Source organism: Leptopilina boulardi, unplaced genomic scaffold (genome assembly GCF_019393585.1).
Source record: "Leptopilina boulardi isolate dan_hultmark-lab unplaced genomic scaffold, ZJU_Lbou_2.1 LbouV2_278, whole genome shotgun sequence".
In the NCBI taxonomy this organism is placed as follows: domain Eukaryota; kingdom Metazoa; phylum Arthropoda; class Insecta; order Hymenoptera; family Figitidae; genus Leptopilina; species Leptopilina boulardi.
Genome location: NW_026137838.1, coordinates 1,547,531 through 1,568,972, shown reverse-complemented (window position 1 = coordinate 1,568,972; position 21,442 = coordinate 1,547,531). Strand labels below are relative to the sequence as shown.

At 26.5% G+C, this 21,442-nt stretch overlaps 2 protein-coding genes across 2 annotated transcripts in view; one reads left to right on the top strand and one right to left on the bottom strand.

Annotated features, from left to right (window-relative positions):
• LOC127281868 (dipeptidase 1) overlaps positions 1 to 12,924 on the bottom strand; it is a 66,843-nt gene extending 53,919 nt beyond the window's left edge. The window contains exons 1-2 of the mRNA XM_051305837.1: positions 12,789 to 12,924; positions 5,943 to 8,287 (exon numbers count right to left, since the gene is read on the bottom strand). Coding sequence (XP_051161794.1) covers positions 5,943 to 6,067 — 125 coding nt within the window. The 5' untranslated portion in view covers positions 6,068 to 8,287; positions 12,789 to 12,924. The remainder of the gene's footprint in view (positions 1 to 5,942; positions 8,288 to 12,788) is intronic.
• LOC127281867 (tryptophan 2,3-dioxygenase) overlaps positions 2,505 to 21,442 on the top strand; it is a 317,236-nt gene continuing 298,298 nt past the window's right edge. The window contains exon 1 of the mRNA XM_051305836.1: positions 2,505 to 2,666. The gene's annotated coding sequence lies outside the window, so the exon portion shown is untranslated. The remainder of the gene's footprint in view (positions 2,667 to 21,442) is intronic.

The window sequence follows — 21,442 nt, the reverse complement described above, 5'->3', positions numbered from 1 at the left end:
AGGTTAAAATAACTAAAATTTTTTAGTAACTAATTCAATTAGTCAATTTTGACTTGTTTAAAAGTATTTTTCCACTAAAAATTGGTTAATTTTAATTAATAATTTTTGCAAATAATAATTAATTAATTTTTAGTAATAATTTTAATATTTACTAATAATTAGTTAATTTATACTAATAATAATTAGTCAGTCTTTCCTAATAATTAGTTAATCTTTACTAATAATTAGTTACTTTACTAATAATTTGTTATTCTTTACTAATAATTAGTTAATTTATACTAATAATAATTAGTCAGTCTTTCCTAATAATTAGTTAATCTTTACTATTAATTAGTTACTTAACTAATAATTTATTATTCTTTACTAATAATTAGTTAATTTATACTAATAAAAATTAGTCAGTCAATAATTAGTTAATCTTTACTAATAATTAGTTACTTTACTAATAATTTGTTATTCTTTACTAATAATTAGTTAATTTATACTAATAATAATTAGTCAGTCTTTCCTAATAATTAGTTAATCTTTACTAATAATTAGTTACTTAACTAATAATTTATTATTCTTTACTAATAATTAGTTAATTTATACTAATAAAAATTAGTCAGTCAATAATTAGTTAATCTTTACTAATAATTAGTTACTTTACTAATAATTAGTTAATATCTACTAATAATTAGTTACTTCACTAATAATTAGATAATATTAACTAAAAATAATTAATTTTTTACTAATAACTAGTTATTTTTAACCAATTTAAATTTAGAGAGTAAAATAATTAAAATTCCATTAATAAATTTTTTTAAACATAGTTTTAAAAAAGTATTATTAAAAAAATTATTTGAACTTTAATTTTGATTCACTTTATTTTCAAATGTAAAAAGAACTTGACGGACCACTTTTGTGGTGTTTAAATTCATACCCCTCTTATGTTGGCAAAGAAGCCAACATTTATATAGAAAAGCTGAAACTGCAAAAGTTTTTCGCTCCAAAGCATCGGGGGAAATAAAAAAAAAAAAAAAAAAAAAAAAGAAAGGAAAACTACGCCTCGAACCTGATTAAGTCCTGTTTGCAGTTGACGGGGCTTTTTAACGTCTCTTCTGCCTAATCTTACATTTTACGTTAACTGCTCGACTTAAGCTCCTTCGAATGCTTGTCCCACAGTAATTTAATATTTCCTCTTATACACGTTAAAGAATACTGTTAATTGCCCAGCAACTTTGTAATTACAGAACACTGAAGAATGATAAAGACCTTTTTTATTTCCATTATGACTTCAGTTATCTGCGAATTTTTCTTTCTCCTTTTTTTTTTTTTATTAAATGAACGTCCAGTTTTTTTTTTTCATCATTGTCCAGGATTCATTTTCATATTTTTCTCGTAATATCTGTTTTTTTCAAGTTTCCTCAGCTAATTGCAGGTATTTAAAAAAGTTGTGATTATATAGAATAATTATTTAAGGAAAAAAGTTTTTAACACAATTATTTTTTTGCTGTGAAAGAAAATGTGCCCTCTAAAAAATATATTTTTTTTAATTATAAAAATAGTTTTACAAATATTAATTTTTTGCAAAATAAATATATTTTTTAAAATAATAATTTGTCAGGTATTTCTTTGGTGCTTTGATGTCAGTATAGTAAAGTAAGATACCTTGTTGGATGGAAAGTGGGAGATAAAAAAAATAGTGTATTTGTGTTTTTTTTTTTAGTCCAACCTTTTGTTGAAAACAGTTTGAAACTCTCTCTGGGTTTTCCTAACAGAACCATTAATCATAAAAGCACCTTGACTACAACGGTTGACACATAGCTGCATAAATACACAATACACATATCCGAGTCGATATTAACACGATCTGAGTTTTACTCTATGGCACGACTCGGCAATAATTTTTTTTCATTTCTCTATTTATTGTTCACATGGGATCAGTAGTGGTAGTAACATGTTTGAAAATCGACATCAAATCCTTGTATTTCAAACTCCTATTCATATTCATTTATATACTTTTGAAAATATATTTTATCCCTTCATATATGTGCGTGTATCGCGTAAATAATGGAAGAAAATTTTGCAATAGTTGTATAAATATTGTGAATGATAGAATTAACGATGTATAATGTTAATTTATTTTCTTTTTGAATATGGAAAATTTTTTTAATATTCAATAAAATTCTTTCTTTGTTTGAAAAATTTATTAAAATTAAAAATAAACATTTGGTTTATTTCGATAAATTTTTCTAAGAATTTTTTTGAAACAAATTTTGTTTTAATAAAAAAATTGTATTAATGTAAAAAAAAAATTGAATATTTGTTTCAAACAAAACTTTTCCAGTATTAAAATTTATATAAGAAGCTTATTTTCCCAAACATCAAATATTCCATTTAAATTTATGAAATATTAAAAAATATATTCCATAAAAGCAAATTTTCCATTGGTTTTTGAATCTTACATTTTTTTTACTGGAGAAAAAAAAATACTAAATAAAAAATAAATTTTTTTGTTGTAGAAATTGGAGAATCGACGAAATTTACGGTGATAACGAGTGGTCATCTGGCACAAATTGTTCACAATCGCCGCCAGATCCGATATCCTGGTCCAGTGGAACTAAACATTTGTAGATCATAACTTCCGTTTATGATCTGCTTTCTGTCTGTTCCAGAGTTTAAAGGTATGTGAGTATATATATATATATTTTTTTATACGTTCTGCTATTTCATATACATATATATATATTTTTTTTTTTACATTTTCAATTACAATTTACATAGTTTTAGCGATATTGACATTTTTACATATACAGCCAGGATTGTTTATATCGTATATTCATTTAGCCGCGGCGGAAAATTGTTTAACTAAATTAAACTACAAACACATATAGACCCTCACTCAATTTCGATAAAAGTTCTGCATATTTGTTTTGATTAATTTTTCCTATTTGCTTTTTTATAGTACAATGTGAGTGTACTATCTCTAAAAAAAAAATCCATTTTTGTATGATTATACATTTCTTTATTTTTTTTTTATATTTCATACACATTCTTCCGTGTGTATAAAAATTTTGTATTATAATATTTCGATGCGAAAAATTACATTGAAATGCTTATTATAATAATTATACATGCGCGGTAATTAAAAGAATTTGTTTGTTTTTTTTAATTGGAGAAAACCTCGAACAAATAAAGCTAAACAGAACTCTTGAGAGTTTTAATTAAAAATGAAATGTTATCATTGTTAGATAATTAAAATTCCATATATATATAATTTATAATTGCATTTAAAATAATTTTCATTTCTTTTATAAAAACTATACATATTTCACTTGGTTTTTTATTTTATTTTACTAAAGAAAAAGTTTTGAACATTCTGTCTGCTTGCTTAAGCGTTAGTAGATAAATTGCTACATGAAAAGTATAAGCTCTTAAAGTTTGCCGCGCCTTCATTATACAAAAAGGATACTTTAAGGTTCCGATCATAAAAATGCGATAAAGTCAATACTTTGCATATTGAAGAAGCGCGAGCTTATACCCATCATTTAATTTTTTTTTTCTCTTCCTCTATCACTCTCATATTCTTTAAGATGATGAGTAAAAAAAGGAAGGTTTTTTTTGTATATATAGGTCGAAAAAATGATGTATAAATACATTTTTAAACGTTTATGCAAAGTCAAAAAAAAAATTCGTTTTTTGTAATCGATGTGAAAAAAGAAATTTTTAATAATAAAAAATGTTAATCTATGAAAATAATAAATGTGAAAGAATTTTATTAATACAAAACTCGGAGAAATAACGATTCTATATTCGTTAAAGGTATTGTCTAAAGTTAGCAATGTTACGCATTTACATACTTGATTTTGCAATTCAAAGAGAGATCAACAGTGAGATTGTGCTTTCTAAAATAAGATTAAACTCCATTTGAATCGTATTTTGAAATCGCATGTTTATGCGCATGTTTAAAATCACAAGATAAAGACTTATTGTCTAAATTTTCGAATTATATTCCCTTTTTTTTTTTACAGAGAATAAAATAAAAAACTAAAACTTTTTACATATGTCAATATTTAAACGTAATTAAAATTTATTAGCATAAAATAACATATATATATGGCTTTTATGTTTTATTCAATTTTTTTTGTTTATTTTCCATTATAGCCAAGAAAAAAAAAATGTCGGCTTTAATAATATTGATGGATAATTTTACAATATAGAGAATATAAAATATCTTCACATTTATTATTCACGATTTAGCGAAACGTGCAAATACTTTTTTAAATAATAATAAAAAGGTATTTTTTTTAAATAATAATAATTATAAATAATTTTTTTTGAATATTTTTAAAAATTTCTTTTTTCATCAATATGTATTGCGAAAATACTCCGCGGTAATGTTTGAAATATTGTGGGAATATTTTTTGGAATAGTTTAGGAATACATTATGCAATACTTTTTGGAATATTTTAGGAATACTGTTTGAAATATTGTAGGAATACTTTTAGGAATATTGTAGGAATACTTTTTGGAATATTTTTGGAATACTATTTGAAATATTGTAGGAATACTTTTCGGAATATTGTAGGAATATTGTAGGAATACTTTAAGGAATATTTTAGGAATACTTTAGGGAATATTTTAGGAATACTGTTTGAAATATTGTAGGAATACTTTTAGGAATATTGTAGGAATACTTTTTGGAATATTTTTGGAATACTGTTTGAAATATTGTAGGAATACTTTTCGGAATATTGTAGGAATATTGTAGGAATACTTTAAGGAATATTTTAGGAATACTTTAGGGAATATTTTTGGAATACTGTATGAAATATTGTAGGAATAGTTTTTGGAATAATGTAGGAATAATTTTTGAATTATTGTTGAAATATTGTAGGAATACTTTAAGGAATATTTTAGGAATACTATATGGAATACTTTTTGGAATATTTTAGAAATACTGTTTGAAATATTGTAGGAATACTTTTAGGAATATTGTAGGAATACTTTTTGGAATATTTTTGGAATACTATTTGAAATATTGTAGGGAATATTTTAGGAATACTGTATGAAATATTGTAGGAATAGTTTTTGGAATAATGTAGGAATAATTTTTGAATTATTGTTGGAATATTGTAGGAATACTTTAAGGAATACTATATGAAATACTTTTTGGAATATTTTAGGAATACTTTATGGAATATATTAGGAATATTGTAGGAATACTATATGGAATACTTTTTGGAATATTTTAGGAATACTTTATGGAATATACTAGGAATACTTTTTGGAATATTTTAGGAATACTTTATGGAATATATTAGGAATATTGTAGGAATACTATATGGAATACTTTTTGGAATATTTTAGGAATAATTTATGGAATATACTAGGAATACTTTTTGGAATATTTTAGGAATACTTTATGGAATATATTAGGAATATTGTAGGAATACTATATGGAATACTTTTTGAAATATATTAGGAATATTGTAGGAATACTATATGGAATACTTTTTGTAATATTTTAGGAATACTTTATGGAATATATTAGGAATATTGTAGGAATACTTTTTGGAATATTTTAGGAATACTTCATGGAATATTGTAGGAATACTTTATGAAATATTTTAGGAATACTGTTTGGAATATTGTATTAATACTTTTTGGAATATTGTTACAGTATTGTAGGAATATTGTAGGAATACTGTATGGAATACTTTTTGAAATATTGTAGGAATACTTTATGGAATACTTTTTGTAATATACTATGAATACTTTACGGAAAATTTTAGGAATGCTGTTTATTATATTGTATGAATACTTTTAGTAATACTCTTTTTGTGTATAATTAAATAATTATTTTTAAATAAAATGATTTTTAAAACAGAAATTCAAAAAAAAATTTGAAGAATTTTAAAATGAAAAATTTTTCTCTCGTGAAAAAAAAATAATCTTACCCATCGATAAGAGGGACATCGCGAAGAATTTTGCGAGCCGCCGCAAGACGATCGACTGTATGTGCTGCGAGCAGGATTCTTGTCAGTAGCTGGCCAAGCACCATCACGCCCACCACCATCCTCATCCTCCTCCTCGCAGGGCCCGAAGCTCCTCACTAATGTCCTCATGCCATCGCCAGCTAATCGCCTCAATTGCTGTCTCTCCACTTTCTCTCTCTCTCTCTCTTAGTTACACCTTTTCTTGTCTCTCTCTCTCTCTATAATAATCTCTAATCTTCGCAAACTCACTTCACTTGCTCTTCCACTTTGCTCATAATGTCCTGTCTCTTAATAATAAGTTTACCTTTTGTTTCTCACTTTTTTCCCCTCTTTTTCTCTTAATTACAACATTGCTTCAATTTTTTTCCTATTATTCTTTCATTTTCCGCTGAAATTCTCTGTTTCTCTCTTTCTCTTCGTGTTTTTCTCGTTTTGCTCTAGGTACTTACTTAAATATCTCTCTTGGTATCTCGTATTTCCGTCTTTTGTATCTTTATCTTTTGTTCTCGTATTTATATTTTTACTCTTCTTGTACTTACACTTTTTTTTATCGTTTTTTCATATATTGTGCGTATTTTTTTTTAACGATATCGATCTTTTATATTTTGTAATTATTTATATTTTCTAATTTTTCGCTAGCGGCGTTTTTGTATAATCTTTTGGAGTAAACTTCTTGATTATTCTTATCTTATTCTTGTCTTCTAATTCTTTTTATCTTCTGATCAATTTTAACTTTCATTATCTATTCTGTTCATTCTTATCATCAGATCTTCTAATTTTGGAAGTCTGATCTTGTAATTTTATCTTCTAATTTTAGAAGACTCTTCTGATTTTGTAGTTTTATCTTCTAATTTTTTGCATTATTTTTTTTTTGTGACTAATTTTTTTTTTTCTTAAGTAGAAATTGCTTTTTTTTGGTGTATTTTTTTTCCTATTTTTTGCTAACTACTTTTCTATACTGTTTTTTTTCTATTCTACGTGATTTTTAGTTAGATGAATATTTTCACAAATTTGTGTTGGTTTTGGTTAGAAATTTTTAAATTGAAATTTTCTATTAGGGTTTTCTGGGTAGAGGCTTTTTTTTTTTTGTTGGTCACACGAAATGTGAGACGACGTCGTTCACTTAACTTCCTGCTACACGTATCAACATGACCAAACACCTTTTAGGGTAATAACTGTCTTTTAGGGTCACCAACATGAACATCGATAGCCTTCAATTTAACACCTCTGTTGGTCAAACTTTTTTATACATATTTTTTTTTTATTTCTTATTTTTTACCTCTTCTATTTTTCTTTTTATTTCCGTTTTTTATCACCTTTGCTTTCCTTTTTCTAGTTTATTTCTATTTTTTAATTTTTTTCTTCTTCTTTTTTTCTATTTTATTTCTATTTTTAATCACCTTTTTTCTTCTCCTTTTTCTATTTTACTTCTATTTTTTAATCACTTTTTTCTTCCTCTTTTTTTCTCACCTATTTTTTTTAAACTTTTTTCTTCTTTTTTTTTTATTTCACTTAATAAATTTTTTTCTTCTCCCTTTTTTTCACCTATTTTTTTAATCACTTTTCTTTTTTCTTCTCTCTTATTTTTCTCTTCGTTCTTTTTTTTGGGATTTTTCGTCTAGAATAGTAAGAGACCTTTGGCCTTTTTTGTGATCGACTCTTGGACCTTTGATCGCCAACGCCCCTTCTATGATCGTTTTAACTAAACCCTGACACTATCACAAACTTTTTCTTGTCTTTTTCTTTTTTTTTTTTTTTTATCACCGCACTGGACTATCGATCCATGATCTCTCGTGAGTATCGTTAAGCAAAATGTTCTGGCTCATCACCACCGACCACAAACCGATCCCAGAGTGCTCGTTAGCGCCTGAGATTAATTAGTGCGACTGCGGGATCTGATCACAGTCCTTGCTCAAGAAAAGTCCCTCGCGACAACCTTAACATATTGACTCTAATATATATATGTATATACATATATACTCTTATCCAAATCAGATTCATGATTCACTAGAGACTATTTCATTTCGATTTTTTTTTTTTTGAGAATTCTTCTTTTTTTTCGTTATCGATCTTCTTTTATTTGTATTCAACCGGCACTTTCTTTCACATGCCATTGCGGTTTGATTTTCATTTTTTTTTTTACTACTGTTTTTGTCACATTTTTTTTTTTTTGGTTGGTATTGTCAGGAAATTGCAGTTCTTTTTTGTGTGGGATATTTTTTATTTTAAGAAAGAGTTTAAATAAGTGCTTTTTTTTGGGGTGAAGAAAAATACACTTCCTACTTTTTCCTTTGGACTGGTATATACTGAAAGTGAGAAATCAGTTGAGGTATACTTTCATTTCACGAAACCACCCTAAGACATCAACTTTAAGGTCTCTTTTTGCTTTTTTGAATTTAAGTGCTTCAATTCCGGAATTTTTATCTCTCGGGCACTTATTTTTTGTGTGAACCATTTTTTGAAATAGATTTTCTATTTTATTTATTTTTTTTTGATTTATTATTACTAATATTATTATTATTTAGTATTATTTATTATTACTTAGTTTTTAGTATAATTTATTATTATTTAATAGTATTTAGTACTATTAAGTATTATCTAGTAGTATTTAATATTATTTAGTATTATCTAGTAATATTTAGTACTATTCAGTATTATTTAGTACTATTTAGTTTTATCTAGTATTTTTTAGTATTATCTAGTATTTTTTAGTATTATTTGGTATTATCTAGTAATATTTAGTACTATTTAGTTTTATCTACTATTTTTTAGTATTATCTAGTATTTTTTAGTATTATTTGGTACTATTTACTAATATTTGGTACTATTTAGTATTAATTAGTACTACTTAGTTTTATCTAGTATTTTTTAGTATTATTTGGTACTATTTAGTAATATTTAGTATTATTTGGTACTATTTAGTAATATTTAGTAATATTTAGTAATATTTAGTACTATTTAGTAACATTTAGCACTATTTAGTACTATTTGGTGCTATCTAGTATTATTTAATATTACTTAATATTATTTAGTATTATTTAGAATTATTAATTCTTATTATTTATTTATTTATTTATTTTGTCTTTGTTAATATTTTTTTTCAAAATGATTTTTTTTAATTGTATCAATTTCTAAGGGAAATATTCATTGTGTCACAGCGTTACATACACACGGCATAATTAAAAAGTTCTTTAAGTGTAAAAAAAAAATCTTGAAAATGAAATTAAACTGTTGTCGAAGACATAAAAAAAAGTTAAGACGTGAAAAATTAAATTTCTTTTTTTTGTACCTACAAACATGGTAATTTCTAGTATGATTTAAGAGAGGGCCCATAGTAGGAACCAGCTTATCGTGATCATAATGAAGAATTACTAAATGTAAAACGTGATATATCGTAAAGGGAAATGTTTTTGGCTTTCAGCCAGGACCTTCATCCTCGAGTTCACTGTACTTTCGGTTTAAGTTTAGAATTCTAAGGCAACGCTCGAAGTCATTGATAAATTATTATTATTATAAATTTTATTGTTATTATTATTATTATTATTATTATTATTATTATTTATTACTTCTATTTTTATTATTGTAGTAAAAAAAGTAAAATTTTCGAAATTTTTTTGATATAAAAATCTAAATTAGCAAAATTCCGTTAAAATTATAAATATATTGTAATAATTAGTCAGATAATAAATTAGGCAAATTTGTTTTATATATAAGATTAATGAAAGCAATTTTCAAAATTGGTTAATGTCATTAAAAGTAATCGAATCCATTTTAGAATGACAAGTCGTTAATTTAAACTAACGAATGACAAAAATGTGTTTATCGCGACTAAATTCAATTGACATTTGTTCATCAAGATAATGTTTCAATTGGAAACATAAAATAAATTACATTTGAAAATTTTAAATTAATTTGAAATTTGTGCGCGTGTGTGTATTGTCAACCCAATAAAATATCCGTTGCGTATACATATATATATATATATATCCGGTGAGGCAGAAATCATTATTTGAAATCCGTAATTGCTTCATTATTAAACTCGGCTTGTTTTCCTGATAGTCACCATAAATGTTCGCTTCATTGAGATCAGTTATATATCATATGTCAGATAAAAGTAAAGTTTTTAATTCATTGGAAAAAAAAAGAAATTCACTTTCTATACTTAAAAATTCGTTGAACCGCATATATATCTCAGTAATTAACGCGAGTTTATATTGTCATCGATAAACTTGACAATATTTCTCTCTCTCTTTAATAAATTTCTCTTTAAAAAAAAAAAAACCAAATTGAATTACTTCCATTGAAATAAACTTTAATCAATTGCTTTTCAATGAGCAAATATCTCATTGTTCAAATCAAATTGTCATCATGAATTTAAATTTTTTATTTCATTTCTATTTGTCTTTGAAAAATCTTTTATATTATTTGGATAATTATTATATAGTAAATTTTTTGGTTCAATTTTAATGTTTAAATATTGAAAAATATAAAGTAATTCAATTTATATATAACTGATAATATAATAATAATAATAAAATAATAATGATAATAATATTAATAAATTTAATTAACTTTTGTGACGCGAATTGTCGAAATTTGTGTTTTGTGAAAAAAGATGTCGGGGAAATGATTAAATTGTGTGTGTGTGTTTTTTTATGTGTTAATATTTCTCTCTCATTTTTTTGTCATTATAAAGTTTCCTTAATTTTTGTTTTTATGTTTTTTTTCGGGTTTGAACAATTTACTACTGCAATCAGTGCATTTAGAAAAGTTTTGCGATTGTTCCTGTGTGTGCCTGGGGAACAATAAACGCGCGTTTCTGGTGATGAAGGCACACACACACACACACATACACACAAACGGAAAATGCCCGTTAATCGAAGAAGTTCGGGTCCGATCGACATCGCAACAATCGACTGTAACTAACGAGTTATCCCACTCCATAATTATTGGTAAATGCGGCGGATAGTGAGTAATTAGATAGATGCATGTAGTCACGTATAATACTGATTGGTTACCATATATCATCAAATATATATATAGAGAGAATTTTCAGAGATCGATTTTTCATATGCTCTAAATTTAAAGAAAAAAAAATTTTAATTTCACAAAATTTCTAAATATTTTTAATTTAAAGAAAAATTCGTTTTTATAATATTAGAAAAAAAATTATATTAATTATTTAGCAGTTTATAAATAATAATTATAAAAAAATTATAATAATTTAAAAAAAATATAATAATTTTAAAAAAATATAATAATCATAATATTAATAATAATAGTTAATAGTTAATAATAGTTTAATATATTATTATAATGGTTTAATATATTTTTTAAAGCACTGTAACTTAATTAAAATTTCATAGTTGAATTTTAATTAAATTCCGTTAATATGTGCTTTGATTTAAACAGTTCAGCTAATACATTTTGATTGAAACGCTTTAAACAATGAATTTTAATTGACGCAATTAATTTGTTACGCACTAAGAAATTCTTTACATTTATGATGCCATATAAAACAAATTAGTTTTTTTTTAAATATATACGAGAATTAATATTTAAAATTACTGCTTTTATTATATTTAAAATTTTAAATATTTCGAATATTTTTGTTTGCAACTTTTTCGAAAAGTAAAAAAAAAAAATTGAAAATCACATTCGTTATTTAATTTGACTTTTAAATATTTTATTTGTTCAAAAACTCGTTGTTTTATTATTATTATTATTATTATTATTATTATTATTATTATTATTATTATTATTATATTTATTATTTAGTAGAAATATAATATTGTATTTATTATTATTTTATTTAATATAATTTTATTATTATATTTATTTTTTAATATATATATATATATTTATTGTTTAATAATTTAGAAAAGTGAATTTTTTATTATTTGAATATTTTCCTCGGTATATAATTTACACTTTATAATTTGGTAATATAGTAATTTAATATTGAGATAAATTTTATTCACCTGAAAATGACTCTTATACAATACATATTAAAATTAATTTATTCCATTCGAGGAGGAAATAAATTTAAATTATTTGCTAGTAGATTAAATTTTATTTTTTAAAAATATATTTCATCGTAAATTGAATCACAATTCAAATATCCTATTTATATGTTGATAATTTAAATATTAACGTGTATATTAGATAAATAAATTGAATAATAAATTATATTCTATATAATAATAAATAATATAAAGTCTACTATAAATACTATAATAAATGTATAATTAATAATTAATAATTAATAATTAATAAATTATATACTAAATAATAAATATATAAAAAATTTATAAATAAATATTAAAAAATAAATAATAAATAAATAATAAATTCATAAATTATACTATAAATACTACAATAAATGTAAATTATCAATTTTTTAAAATTCATTTCAAAAAAATATTTGATTACTTTTAATATTTTTAAGTATGAAATTTTTTTTTTATATTCAATTTTTTATTCGAAAAAATCGTCTTTTTATTATAATTTAAATATATGTATATCTATGTATATATGAATATGCAATTTCATAAATATTTTCTCATCAACTCAAATCTTGATCCGGTGTTCAATGAACCGGGAAATTTGAACGCGAGCTCGTGGAAAAAAATTCTATCTTTCATTCCTGTGTCACAGAAAACAATTTTGAATTTTTTCCATTTTTGTTTATTTATGTATTTGTATAAAAAAAATTTTTTTCCACTAATATTTTAAAAAAAAATGGTTCACACAATTTTTTTATTAAAAATAAAAAAAAAAAAAAAATTTTTTTTTTAGGGAACCTACTATTATGAGTCTATATATATATGTTAATTTTCGTATGGGGTGGTTCCGTGAAGAAGTGTTTAGTTATTGTCGCGTAAAACGAAATTCCAAACACGTGTACACCGAACGGGGTTGAAGACTCGACTGTCAGAATCGGCGTCCAACAAAACTCTCGAGGGGGATGGTTAAAGGACGCACGCGCATTTCAAGTCAGTTTGGGGGGATGATCTCCCCCCTCTCTCTCTCTCTCTCTCTCTGTGAGAGTCTTGGTTCCATATCGCGGACACTGGCGCATCGTCGTGTTCTGGTCCCGTTTGCCAAACTTGGGTGTCAGCATAAACCCATTGTGTATAAGGATGTCAGGATACATATATAGTAATGTCGACCTTTTACGATATAGAGAGTTCTATATATATATGTATACGAGAAGAGGAGAGACATTCCTCATTCCTTGTTTGGAAATTCACCCCCCCCCCTCCCCTTGTGAAACTTTTCCCCCGTCACCAATCGAAAGTCAAGCGCGCGTCAAGGGGTTTGACTAGAAGTTTACTTTCGAAAAGTTTTCCGTCTCCAATCGACTATGGCACTACTTGCATATATGGAAATTAAATGTCCGGCTAGGGAGTCATGGAACCTCCCTTTCCCTTCCTAGGTCCTGAACATAATTTTCCTAACTGACTGATATTTATATATACATTTTTCTCAAATACCTTCCTTTTTTTTTCCTCTAGACGATTTTTATTATTATTCTTTTTTTTTTTTGTCGTGAGAGAAGAATATTATATGGCTGGAGTAATATATATATATGCGACTGGTTTTTATTATACGTGTGGGTCTTGTGCCAAAGTTTCCTATTAAGTTCGATATGAAGGGCGTGTTGGTAGCCAAAAAAAAAAAAAAAAAAAAGTTGGAAAGGGTATAATAAAAAGAGAAGGGGTATTGAGAATGAGAAACTTTTCGTTGGAATCGAAATTGGAATTTAAAGAAAACACGAGTGTCCGCAAGTGAAGTATTGCTGAATTGATAAGCAAAAAAAAAAAAAGAAAGAAAAGGGAAAAGTTTTACTTGGGAAAAAGACACACTTCTTGGTTTGAGATAAGTTGAACTTGACCGAGAGGCAAATGCTTCTCGTTTGTGAATTTTTGACTCAATTTTTTATATGCAAGGAAAAAAAAATATTTACCTGAAACAGCAATATTTACCAGTAGAAAAAAAATTTCACTAGAATAGCGAAAGATTTAATTGAAACAAGTAAAACTTTTTGACTTTTCTTTTTATGTATTTGCTAATTTTATTTATTCTTATTTATTTGCGAAAAAGGTTTTAGTCGGACATAGGATTCAAAATTAGAAAATCAGTAGTAAAGGTAAATATTCGGTCGGACATTCCACTTTTGTAATTTTATGCGTATGATAGAATCGGGATTATACTCAGACAACTTAATTCGCAAATTAGTAGTAAAAGTAAATATGAAGTCAGACTTTTCAAAATTAATCAGTAGATTAAATCGGTTTTCGTCAGACATGTGGTGTAAAATTCGAAATGAGTAGTAAAAGCAAAAATTCAGTCAGACGGCGATTTTTATAATTTTATCAGTAGTATTAATTGATTTTAGTCAGACTGACTTTTATCGGACAGAACGTGAAATTTGGCAAACAGTAGTGCAAGTAAATATTTAGTCAGACTTGTATTTTTGCAATGTTAGTATATCAAAACGGTTTTAGTCAGACATAATAATTGAATTTGAAAATAAGTAGTTCATCTCAATATTTAGCCACACATTAAATTTTTCTATTTTTTGTCAGTAGTACAAGTTGATTTTAGGTAGACATGAGGAGTAGTATTTAAAAATCAGTAGTAAAAGTAAACATACAGTCAGCCATTTTTTAATTTTTCTACTTTTTTCAGTAGTATTAATTGGCTTTAGTCGGACAAATAATAATAAAATTCGAAAATCAATAATAAAAATCAATATTTAGTCAGACTTTTTTTAATTTTCTCCTTTTATCAGTAGTATTAATTGGTTTTAGTCAGACATAAAAATTTAATTCGAAAATCAGTAGTAAATGACAATATTTAGTCGCACATGGAGATTAAAATTCGAAAATCAGTAGTATAAGTAAATATTCAATCAGACTTTAAGTTTTTCTATTTGCTTCAGTAGCACAAGTTGGTTTATAGTAAGACACGTAGGAATTAATTTAGTTAAACTTAATAACTAAATTAGAAAATTAGTCGTAAATAAAAAAAAAATTAATTAATTAATTAATATAAAATTTTGTAATTTTATTCGCAGTAGGAATAAATGTTGAGTAAGGCTAGTTAAATTCTAGTAATTTTGTCAGTAGTAAATTTTAGTTTTATGTCAGACATTATCAATAAATTAGAAAATCAGTAGTAAAAGTAAATATTTTGTCAGACTTTTATTCTTTTAATTTTATGAGTAATAAATGTTTGTTTTGGTCAAACATAACGGCTGAAATGTCAAATCAGTAGTAGAAGTAAATAATCAGTCAGACATAATTTTTTTTTGTAATATTAGTAGATAAAATCGGTTTTAGTCGGGCACAATAAATAAATTTGAAAATCAGTAGTAAATGTAAATATTTACATATACTACTTTTTTTGTATTTTTTTTATCAGTAGTACAAGTCGGTTTTAGTCAGACAAAAATATAATCTCATTTAAATTCTTTGAATTTTTCATTTTCTGGGAATATTTCCACTTTAGTAATTTTTTTAATAATTAATAAGAAGACATTACTTGTCATTGCACGGTTGTAAAGAAACTTTATGAAACTCCTCTCTCTCTCTCTCTCTCCCTCTCTCTCACTTAAACTCTCAATAGATGAAAACTTGAGAATCCTGTCAAGTAGTTTGTTTGAAAAAGCTTCTAAATGCCCTCATGAAACAATAAACTTGTGAAATTGCATGAAAATTCTTATCCAAGTCTCATAAACCGTTATCTCCCCCCCCCCTCCCTCTCTCTCTCTCTCCTCTCTTCAAAAGCCACAAACTTTAGAGAGATTACATCTTTACTATTTCCTTCCTTTAAACCTTTTTACGCTCTTTTAAATCGTTTCATTCTTGAATAAATCATTTACACATTAAACGTGTATTTTTTTGTTGTGAAACAAAAAAATTCCAATTACACATATATATATTTATAAAACAACGGGATTTTTGGGGACAAATTCTTTTCACATTTTTTGTTGTTTTGTTTTACAAATAACGGATTGTGTGACGTGTGCGCTGTGTTGCGTGAAATTAAAATAAGCTCGTTGCTGATAGTTCGACAGACTATATATGTTCGTGTGTCACATTTTCATGCAAAGATAACAAAGAGGTTGTCAGAGAAATGACACTATCGATATTATTCCTGGGTCAGAAACATTGCGCGCAATTTAATATCAAGATTACTTTCCTATATGCGCGGACTTTTTGTGTATTGGGAATAATAATTTTGTATTATTTGCAAAAAAAAATAAACATAATCTTTTTTTATCATCAAAAAAATTGGGAATCTTTGTTCCTCGATAAGAATTTTTTTTTTTTAATTTTTCTTTTCATATATTGGATTCGAAAATATAGGGAATCAATTTTCTTCTGATTTAGCGTCTCTATTTTCTATATATATATTTTTTTTTCGTATTCTTTTCTTCCTCAAGGTGCTCTCTTATTTCTTTTTCCATTTTTCTCAAACGGATCCTGAGAAAAGCTGCAGAGTATTATTACGTTATCTCTGATTCAGCAACGGGCCCGGCTGTGTAGAGAGAGAGAGTGAGAGAGTGAGAGAGAGAGACTTCAACTCGACATACGTGCAATGCAAATTTCGGAAAGCCTTCCCCGTCGGCCATAAATCGTGTTAGCGTTATCCACGTCCGTCGCCACGCGACGCTATATTGTACAAGTAGATATGCTGTATATTGCATATCACTCCACTATAAAAGCATCTAAAAAAAAAAAATTTTTTTTTCTTTTTGTAAATTTAATTTCCTCCTATATACACTGTCAGCTTATGTTTAAATCAGGGTTAAAAAAAATTTTTAATTCCCCTCTGATATGAATTAACGTACATCCAAAAATATACAGTTAAATAAATTTTATTCACGCTAAACAATATTATTAATAATTCCATTATTTTTAAATTAATTAATATCACGAAAAAAAATTCTATGGAACAGCGATATGTTTCTTTAGTATAACGAAAACATTTTGTTTTAGTTAAACATATCGCTGTTCCAGGTGAATATTTTTTTCCGTGTAGTTTCAATATTTATTATAAAAATTATTAATAATTTTAATATTTAATTAAAACTGCTTAATAATAAGAAAAATATTAGTAATATAAAATTATTAATAATTTTAATATTTAATAAAAACTGCTTAATAATAAGAAAAATATTAGTAATATAAAATTATTAATAATTTTAAATTAAATTAGATTTTACGATTTTGGTAATTCAGATTTAGTAGAATATATACATATTATAACAGGTAAAATTAAATAAATGTTATTAAATTATGTCAGGCAATAGAAAAGAAAAAAGATTTTTTTTTAAAATGTATATATATATATGGCAACAAGTATTATACAATTAAATCAAAATTCCCTTGAGGTGATAGTAATTCGCGAGTATAAATCGCATCTGTGAATTGTATTGTTTGGGAATACTGTAACTTTGGTGTCTGCTTTCGCCTTTCCGCGACGCTAAATGCATTATCATAATGCACCGTTGGTTGGTGATACAGTGCGCGTAAGTAAGTAATAAAATTATCTCTTGCAAATTTGGTCGTTAGTTTGTAGAGATGCAAGTTCCGTTTTGCAAATTACAAGCATTTATGGCCAATGTTTTGAATTAGTAAATATCAACGTTCCTTTTCCAAAAATTTCACTGGAAATTCATTTTTTTTACTTAAAATTTTTTATTTTCTTACACTTTTTTTTTTACCAAAAACTAAATAAATAGTAAATAATAATAATAAAAATAATTTTAAAAAAATAAAAAAAAATAAAAGTAGATAATGACAATAATAATAATTATTATAGGAATAAAAATAGTAATAAACAAGTTGTAAATTCAGATTCGATTAAAAAAAATTTTTTGGAAAAAGACGATAAATTTTTATTTTTTTTGGTATTTTTTAAAATCCTTTGGTCAGATTTGAGATATTAATATGATAAATGAGCCTACCAAATTTTATCTAAATCCATTAAAACCTGTTGAAGTTATCTTCTAAACACAAAAAGGATCCATACACACACATACATACATCCGGACAATTGATCAGGATCTCATATAACATGTTTCTATATAGAGAAAAATTTGTTTCCGAAACTTTGAAAATTTTTATAAACGAAAGAACTACAAAGCTTCCTCCACGAGGAAGCAAAAAATCGAAAAAAAACTTATTATTCTTACTCTCTTGCAATTTAGGTTTAATTGGTAGGGTTTTTTTTAGAGGTAATATGTTTTGTTTGAAGGTAAAAAAATAATAGAGACATGATGTTTAATTTTATTTGACTATGTAAGGGATTTTTTCATTTTCCAGGAAAACATTCTATCCACAGTACAAGTAGTAGTACAAGTAAATATTTAGTTGGACGGGTTTGCAATTTTGTTAGTAATATAAGTAAATCTTTAGTCAGACATTCTGAATGTTTGAAATTTTCTCAGTAGTATCACTCAGTAGTATTACTCAGCAGTAGTACAAGTAGTAGTACAATATTGTCAGTAGTAGAGGTTAATAATAATTAGTTGGACGGGTTTGCATTTTGATAGTAATACAAGTAAATATTTAGTCAGACATTCTTGATTTGACCTTCAAACGACCTTGAATGACCTTGACTTGACCTTCAAATGACCTTGAATGACCTTGACTTGACCTTCAAATGACCTTGAATGACCTTGACTTGACCTTCAAATGACCTTGAACGACCTTGACTTGACCTTGAGTCATGCTTTTAAGTAGTATTACTCAGCAGTAGTACAATTTTTCCAGTAGTATTTCTCAGCAGTAGTACAATTTTCTCAGTAGTATTACTCAGCAGTAGAATAATTTTCTCAGTAGTATTACTCAGCAGTAGTACAATTTTCTCAGTAGTATTACTCAGCAGTAGTACAATTTTCTCAGTAGTATTACTCAGCAGTAGTACAATTTTCTCAGTAGTATTACTCAGCAGTAGAATAATTTTTTCAGTAGTATTACTCAGCAGTAGAATAATTTTCTCAGTAGTATTACTCAGCAGTAGTACAATTTTCTCAGTAGTATTACTCAGCAGTAGTACAATTTTCTCAGTAGTATTACTCAGCAGTAGAATAATTTTCTCAGTAGTATTACTCAGCAGTAGAATAATTTTCTCAGTAGTATTACTCAGCAGTAGTACAATTTTCTCAGTAGTATTACTCAGCAGTAGTACAATTTTCTCAGTAGTTTTAATCAGCAGTAGAATAATTTTCTCAGTAGTATTACTAGGCAGTAGTACAAGTAAAAATTAAGTTGAACGGGTTTGCAATTTTGTTAGTAATACAAGTAAATATTTAGTCAGACATTCTTGATTTGACCTTCAAACGACCTTGAATGACCTTGAATGACCTTGACTTGACCTTCAAATGACCTTGAATGACCTTGACTTGACCTTCAAATGACCTTGAACGACCTTGACTTGACCTTGAGTCATGCTTTTAAGTAGTATTACTCAGCAGTAGTACAATTTTTCCAGTAGTATTTCTCAGCAGTAGTACAATTTTCTCAGTAGTATTACTCAGCAGTAGAATAATTTTTTCAGTAGTATTACTCAGCAGTAGAATAATTTTCTCAGTAGTATTACTCAGCAGTAGTACAATTTTCTCAGTAGTATTACTCAGCAGTAGTACAATTTTCTCAGTAGTATTACTCAGCAGTAGAATAATTTTCTCAGTAGTATTACTCAGCAGTAGAATAATTTTCTCAGTAGTATTACTCAGCAGTAGTACAATTTTCTCAGTAGTATTACTCAGCAGTAGTACAATTTTCTCAGTAGTTTTAATCAGCAGTAGAATAATTTTCTCAGTAGTATTACTAGGCAGTAGTACAAGTAAAAATTAAGTTGAACGGGTTTGCAATTTTGTTAGTAATACAAGTAAATATTTAGTCAGACATTCTTGATTTGACCTTCAAACGACCTTGAATGACCTTGAATGACCTTGACTTGACCTTCAAATGACCTTGAATGACCTTGACTTGACCTTCAAATGACCTTGAACGACCTTGACTTGACCTTGAGTCATGCTTTTAAGTAGTATTACTCAGCAGTAGTACAATTTTTCCAGTAGTATATCTCAGCAGTAGTACAATTTTCTCAGTAGTATTACTCAGCAGTAGAATAATTTTCTCAGTAGTATTACTCAGCAGTAGTACAATTTTCTCAGTAGTATTACTCAGCAGTAGTACAATTTTCTCAGTAGTATTACTCAGCAGTAGTACAATTTTCTCAGTAGTATTACTCAGCAGTAGAATAATTTTTTCAGTAGTATTACTCAGCAGTAGAATAATTTTCTCAGTAGTATTACTCAGCAGTAGTACAATTTTCTCAGTAGTATTACTCAGCAGTAGTACAATTTTCTCAGTAGTATTACTCAGCAGTAGAATAATTTTCTCAGTAGTATTACTCAGCAGTAGAATAATTTTCTCAGTAGTATTACGCAGCAGTAGTACAATTTTCTCAGTAGTATTACTCAGCAGTAGTACAATTTTCTCAGTAGTATTACTCAGCAGTAGTACAATTTTCTCAGTAGTATTACTCAGCAGTAGAATAATTTTTTCAGTAGTATTACTCAGCAGTAGAATAATTTTCTCAGTAGTATTACTCAGCAGTAGTACAATTTTCTCAGTAGTATTACTCAGCAGTAGTACAATTTTCTCAGTAGTATTACTCAGCAGTAGAATAATTTTCTCAGTAGTATTACTCAGCAGTAGAATAATTTTCTCAGTAGTATTACGCAGCAGTAGTACAATTTTCTCAGTAGTATTACTCAGCAGTAGTACAATTTTCTCAGTAGTATTACTCAGCAATAGTACAATTTTCTCAGTAGTTTTACTCAGCAGTAGAACAATTTTCTCAGTAGTATTACTAGGCAGTAGTACAAGTAAAAATTAAGTTGAACGGGTTCGCAATTTTGTTAGTAATACAAGTAAATATTTAGTCAGACATTCTTGATTTGACCTTCACACGACCTTGAATGACCTTGAATGACCTTGACTTGACCTTCAAATGACCTTGAATGACCTTGACTTGACCTTCAAATGACCTTGAACGACCTTGACTTGACCTTGAGTCATGCTTTTAAGTAGTATTACTCAGCAGTAGTACAATTTTTCCAGTAGTATTTCTCAGCAGTAGTACAATTTTCTCAGTAGTATTACTCAGCAGTAGTACAATTTTCTCAGTAGTATTACGCAGCAGTAGTACATTTTTCTCAGTAGTATTACTCAGCAGTAGAATAATTTTCTCAGTAGTATTACTCAGCAGTAGTACAATTTTCTCAGTAGTATTACTCAGCAGTAGTACAATTTTCTCAGTAGTATTACGCAGCAGTAGAATAATTTTCTCAGTAGTATTACTCAGCAGTAGTACAATTTTCTCAGTAGTATTACTCAGCAGTAGTACAATTTTCTCAGTAGTATTACTCAGCA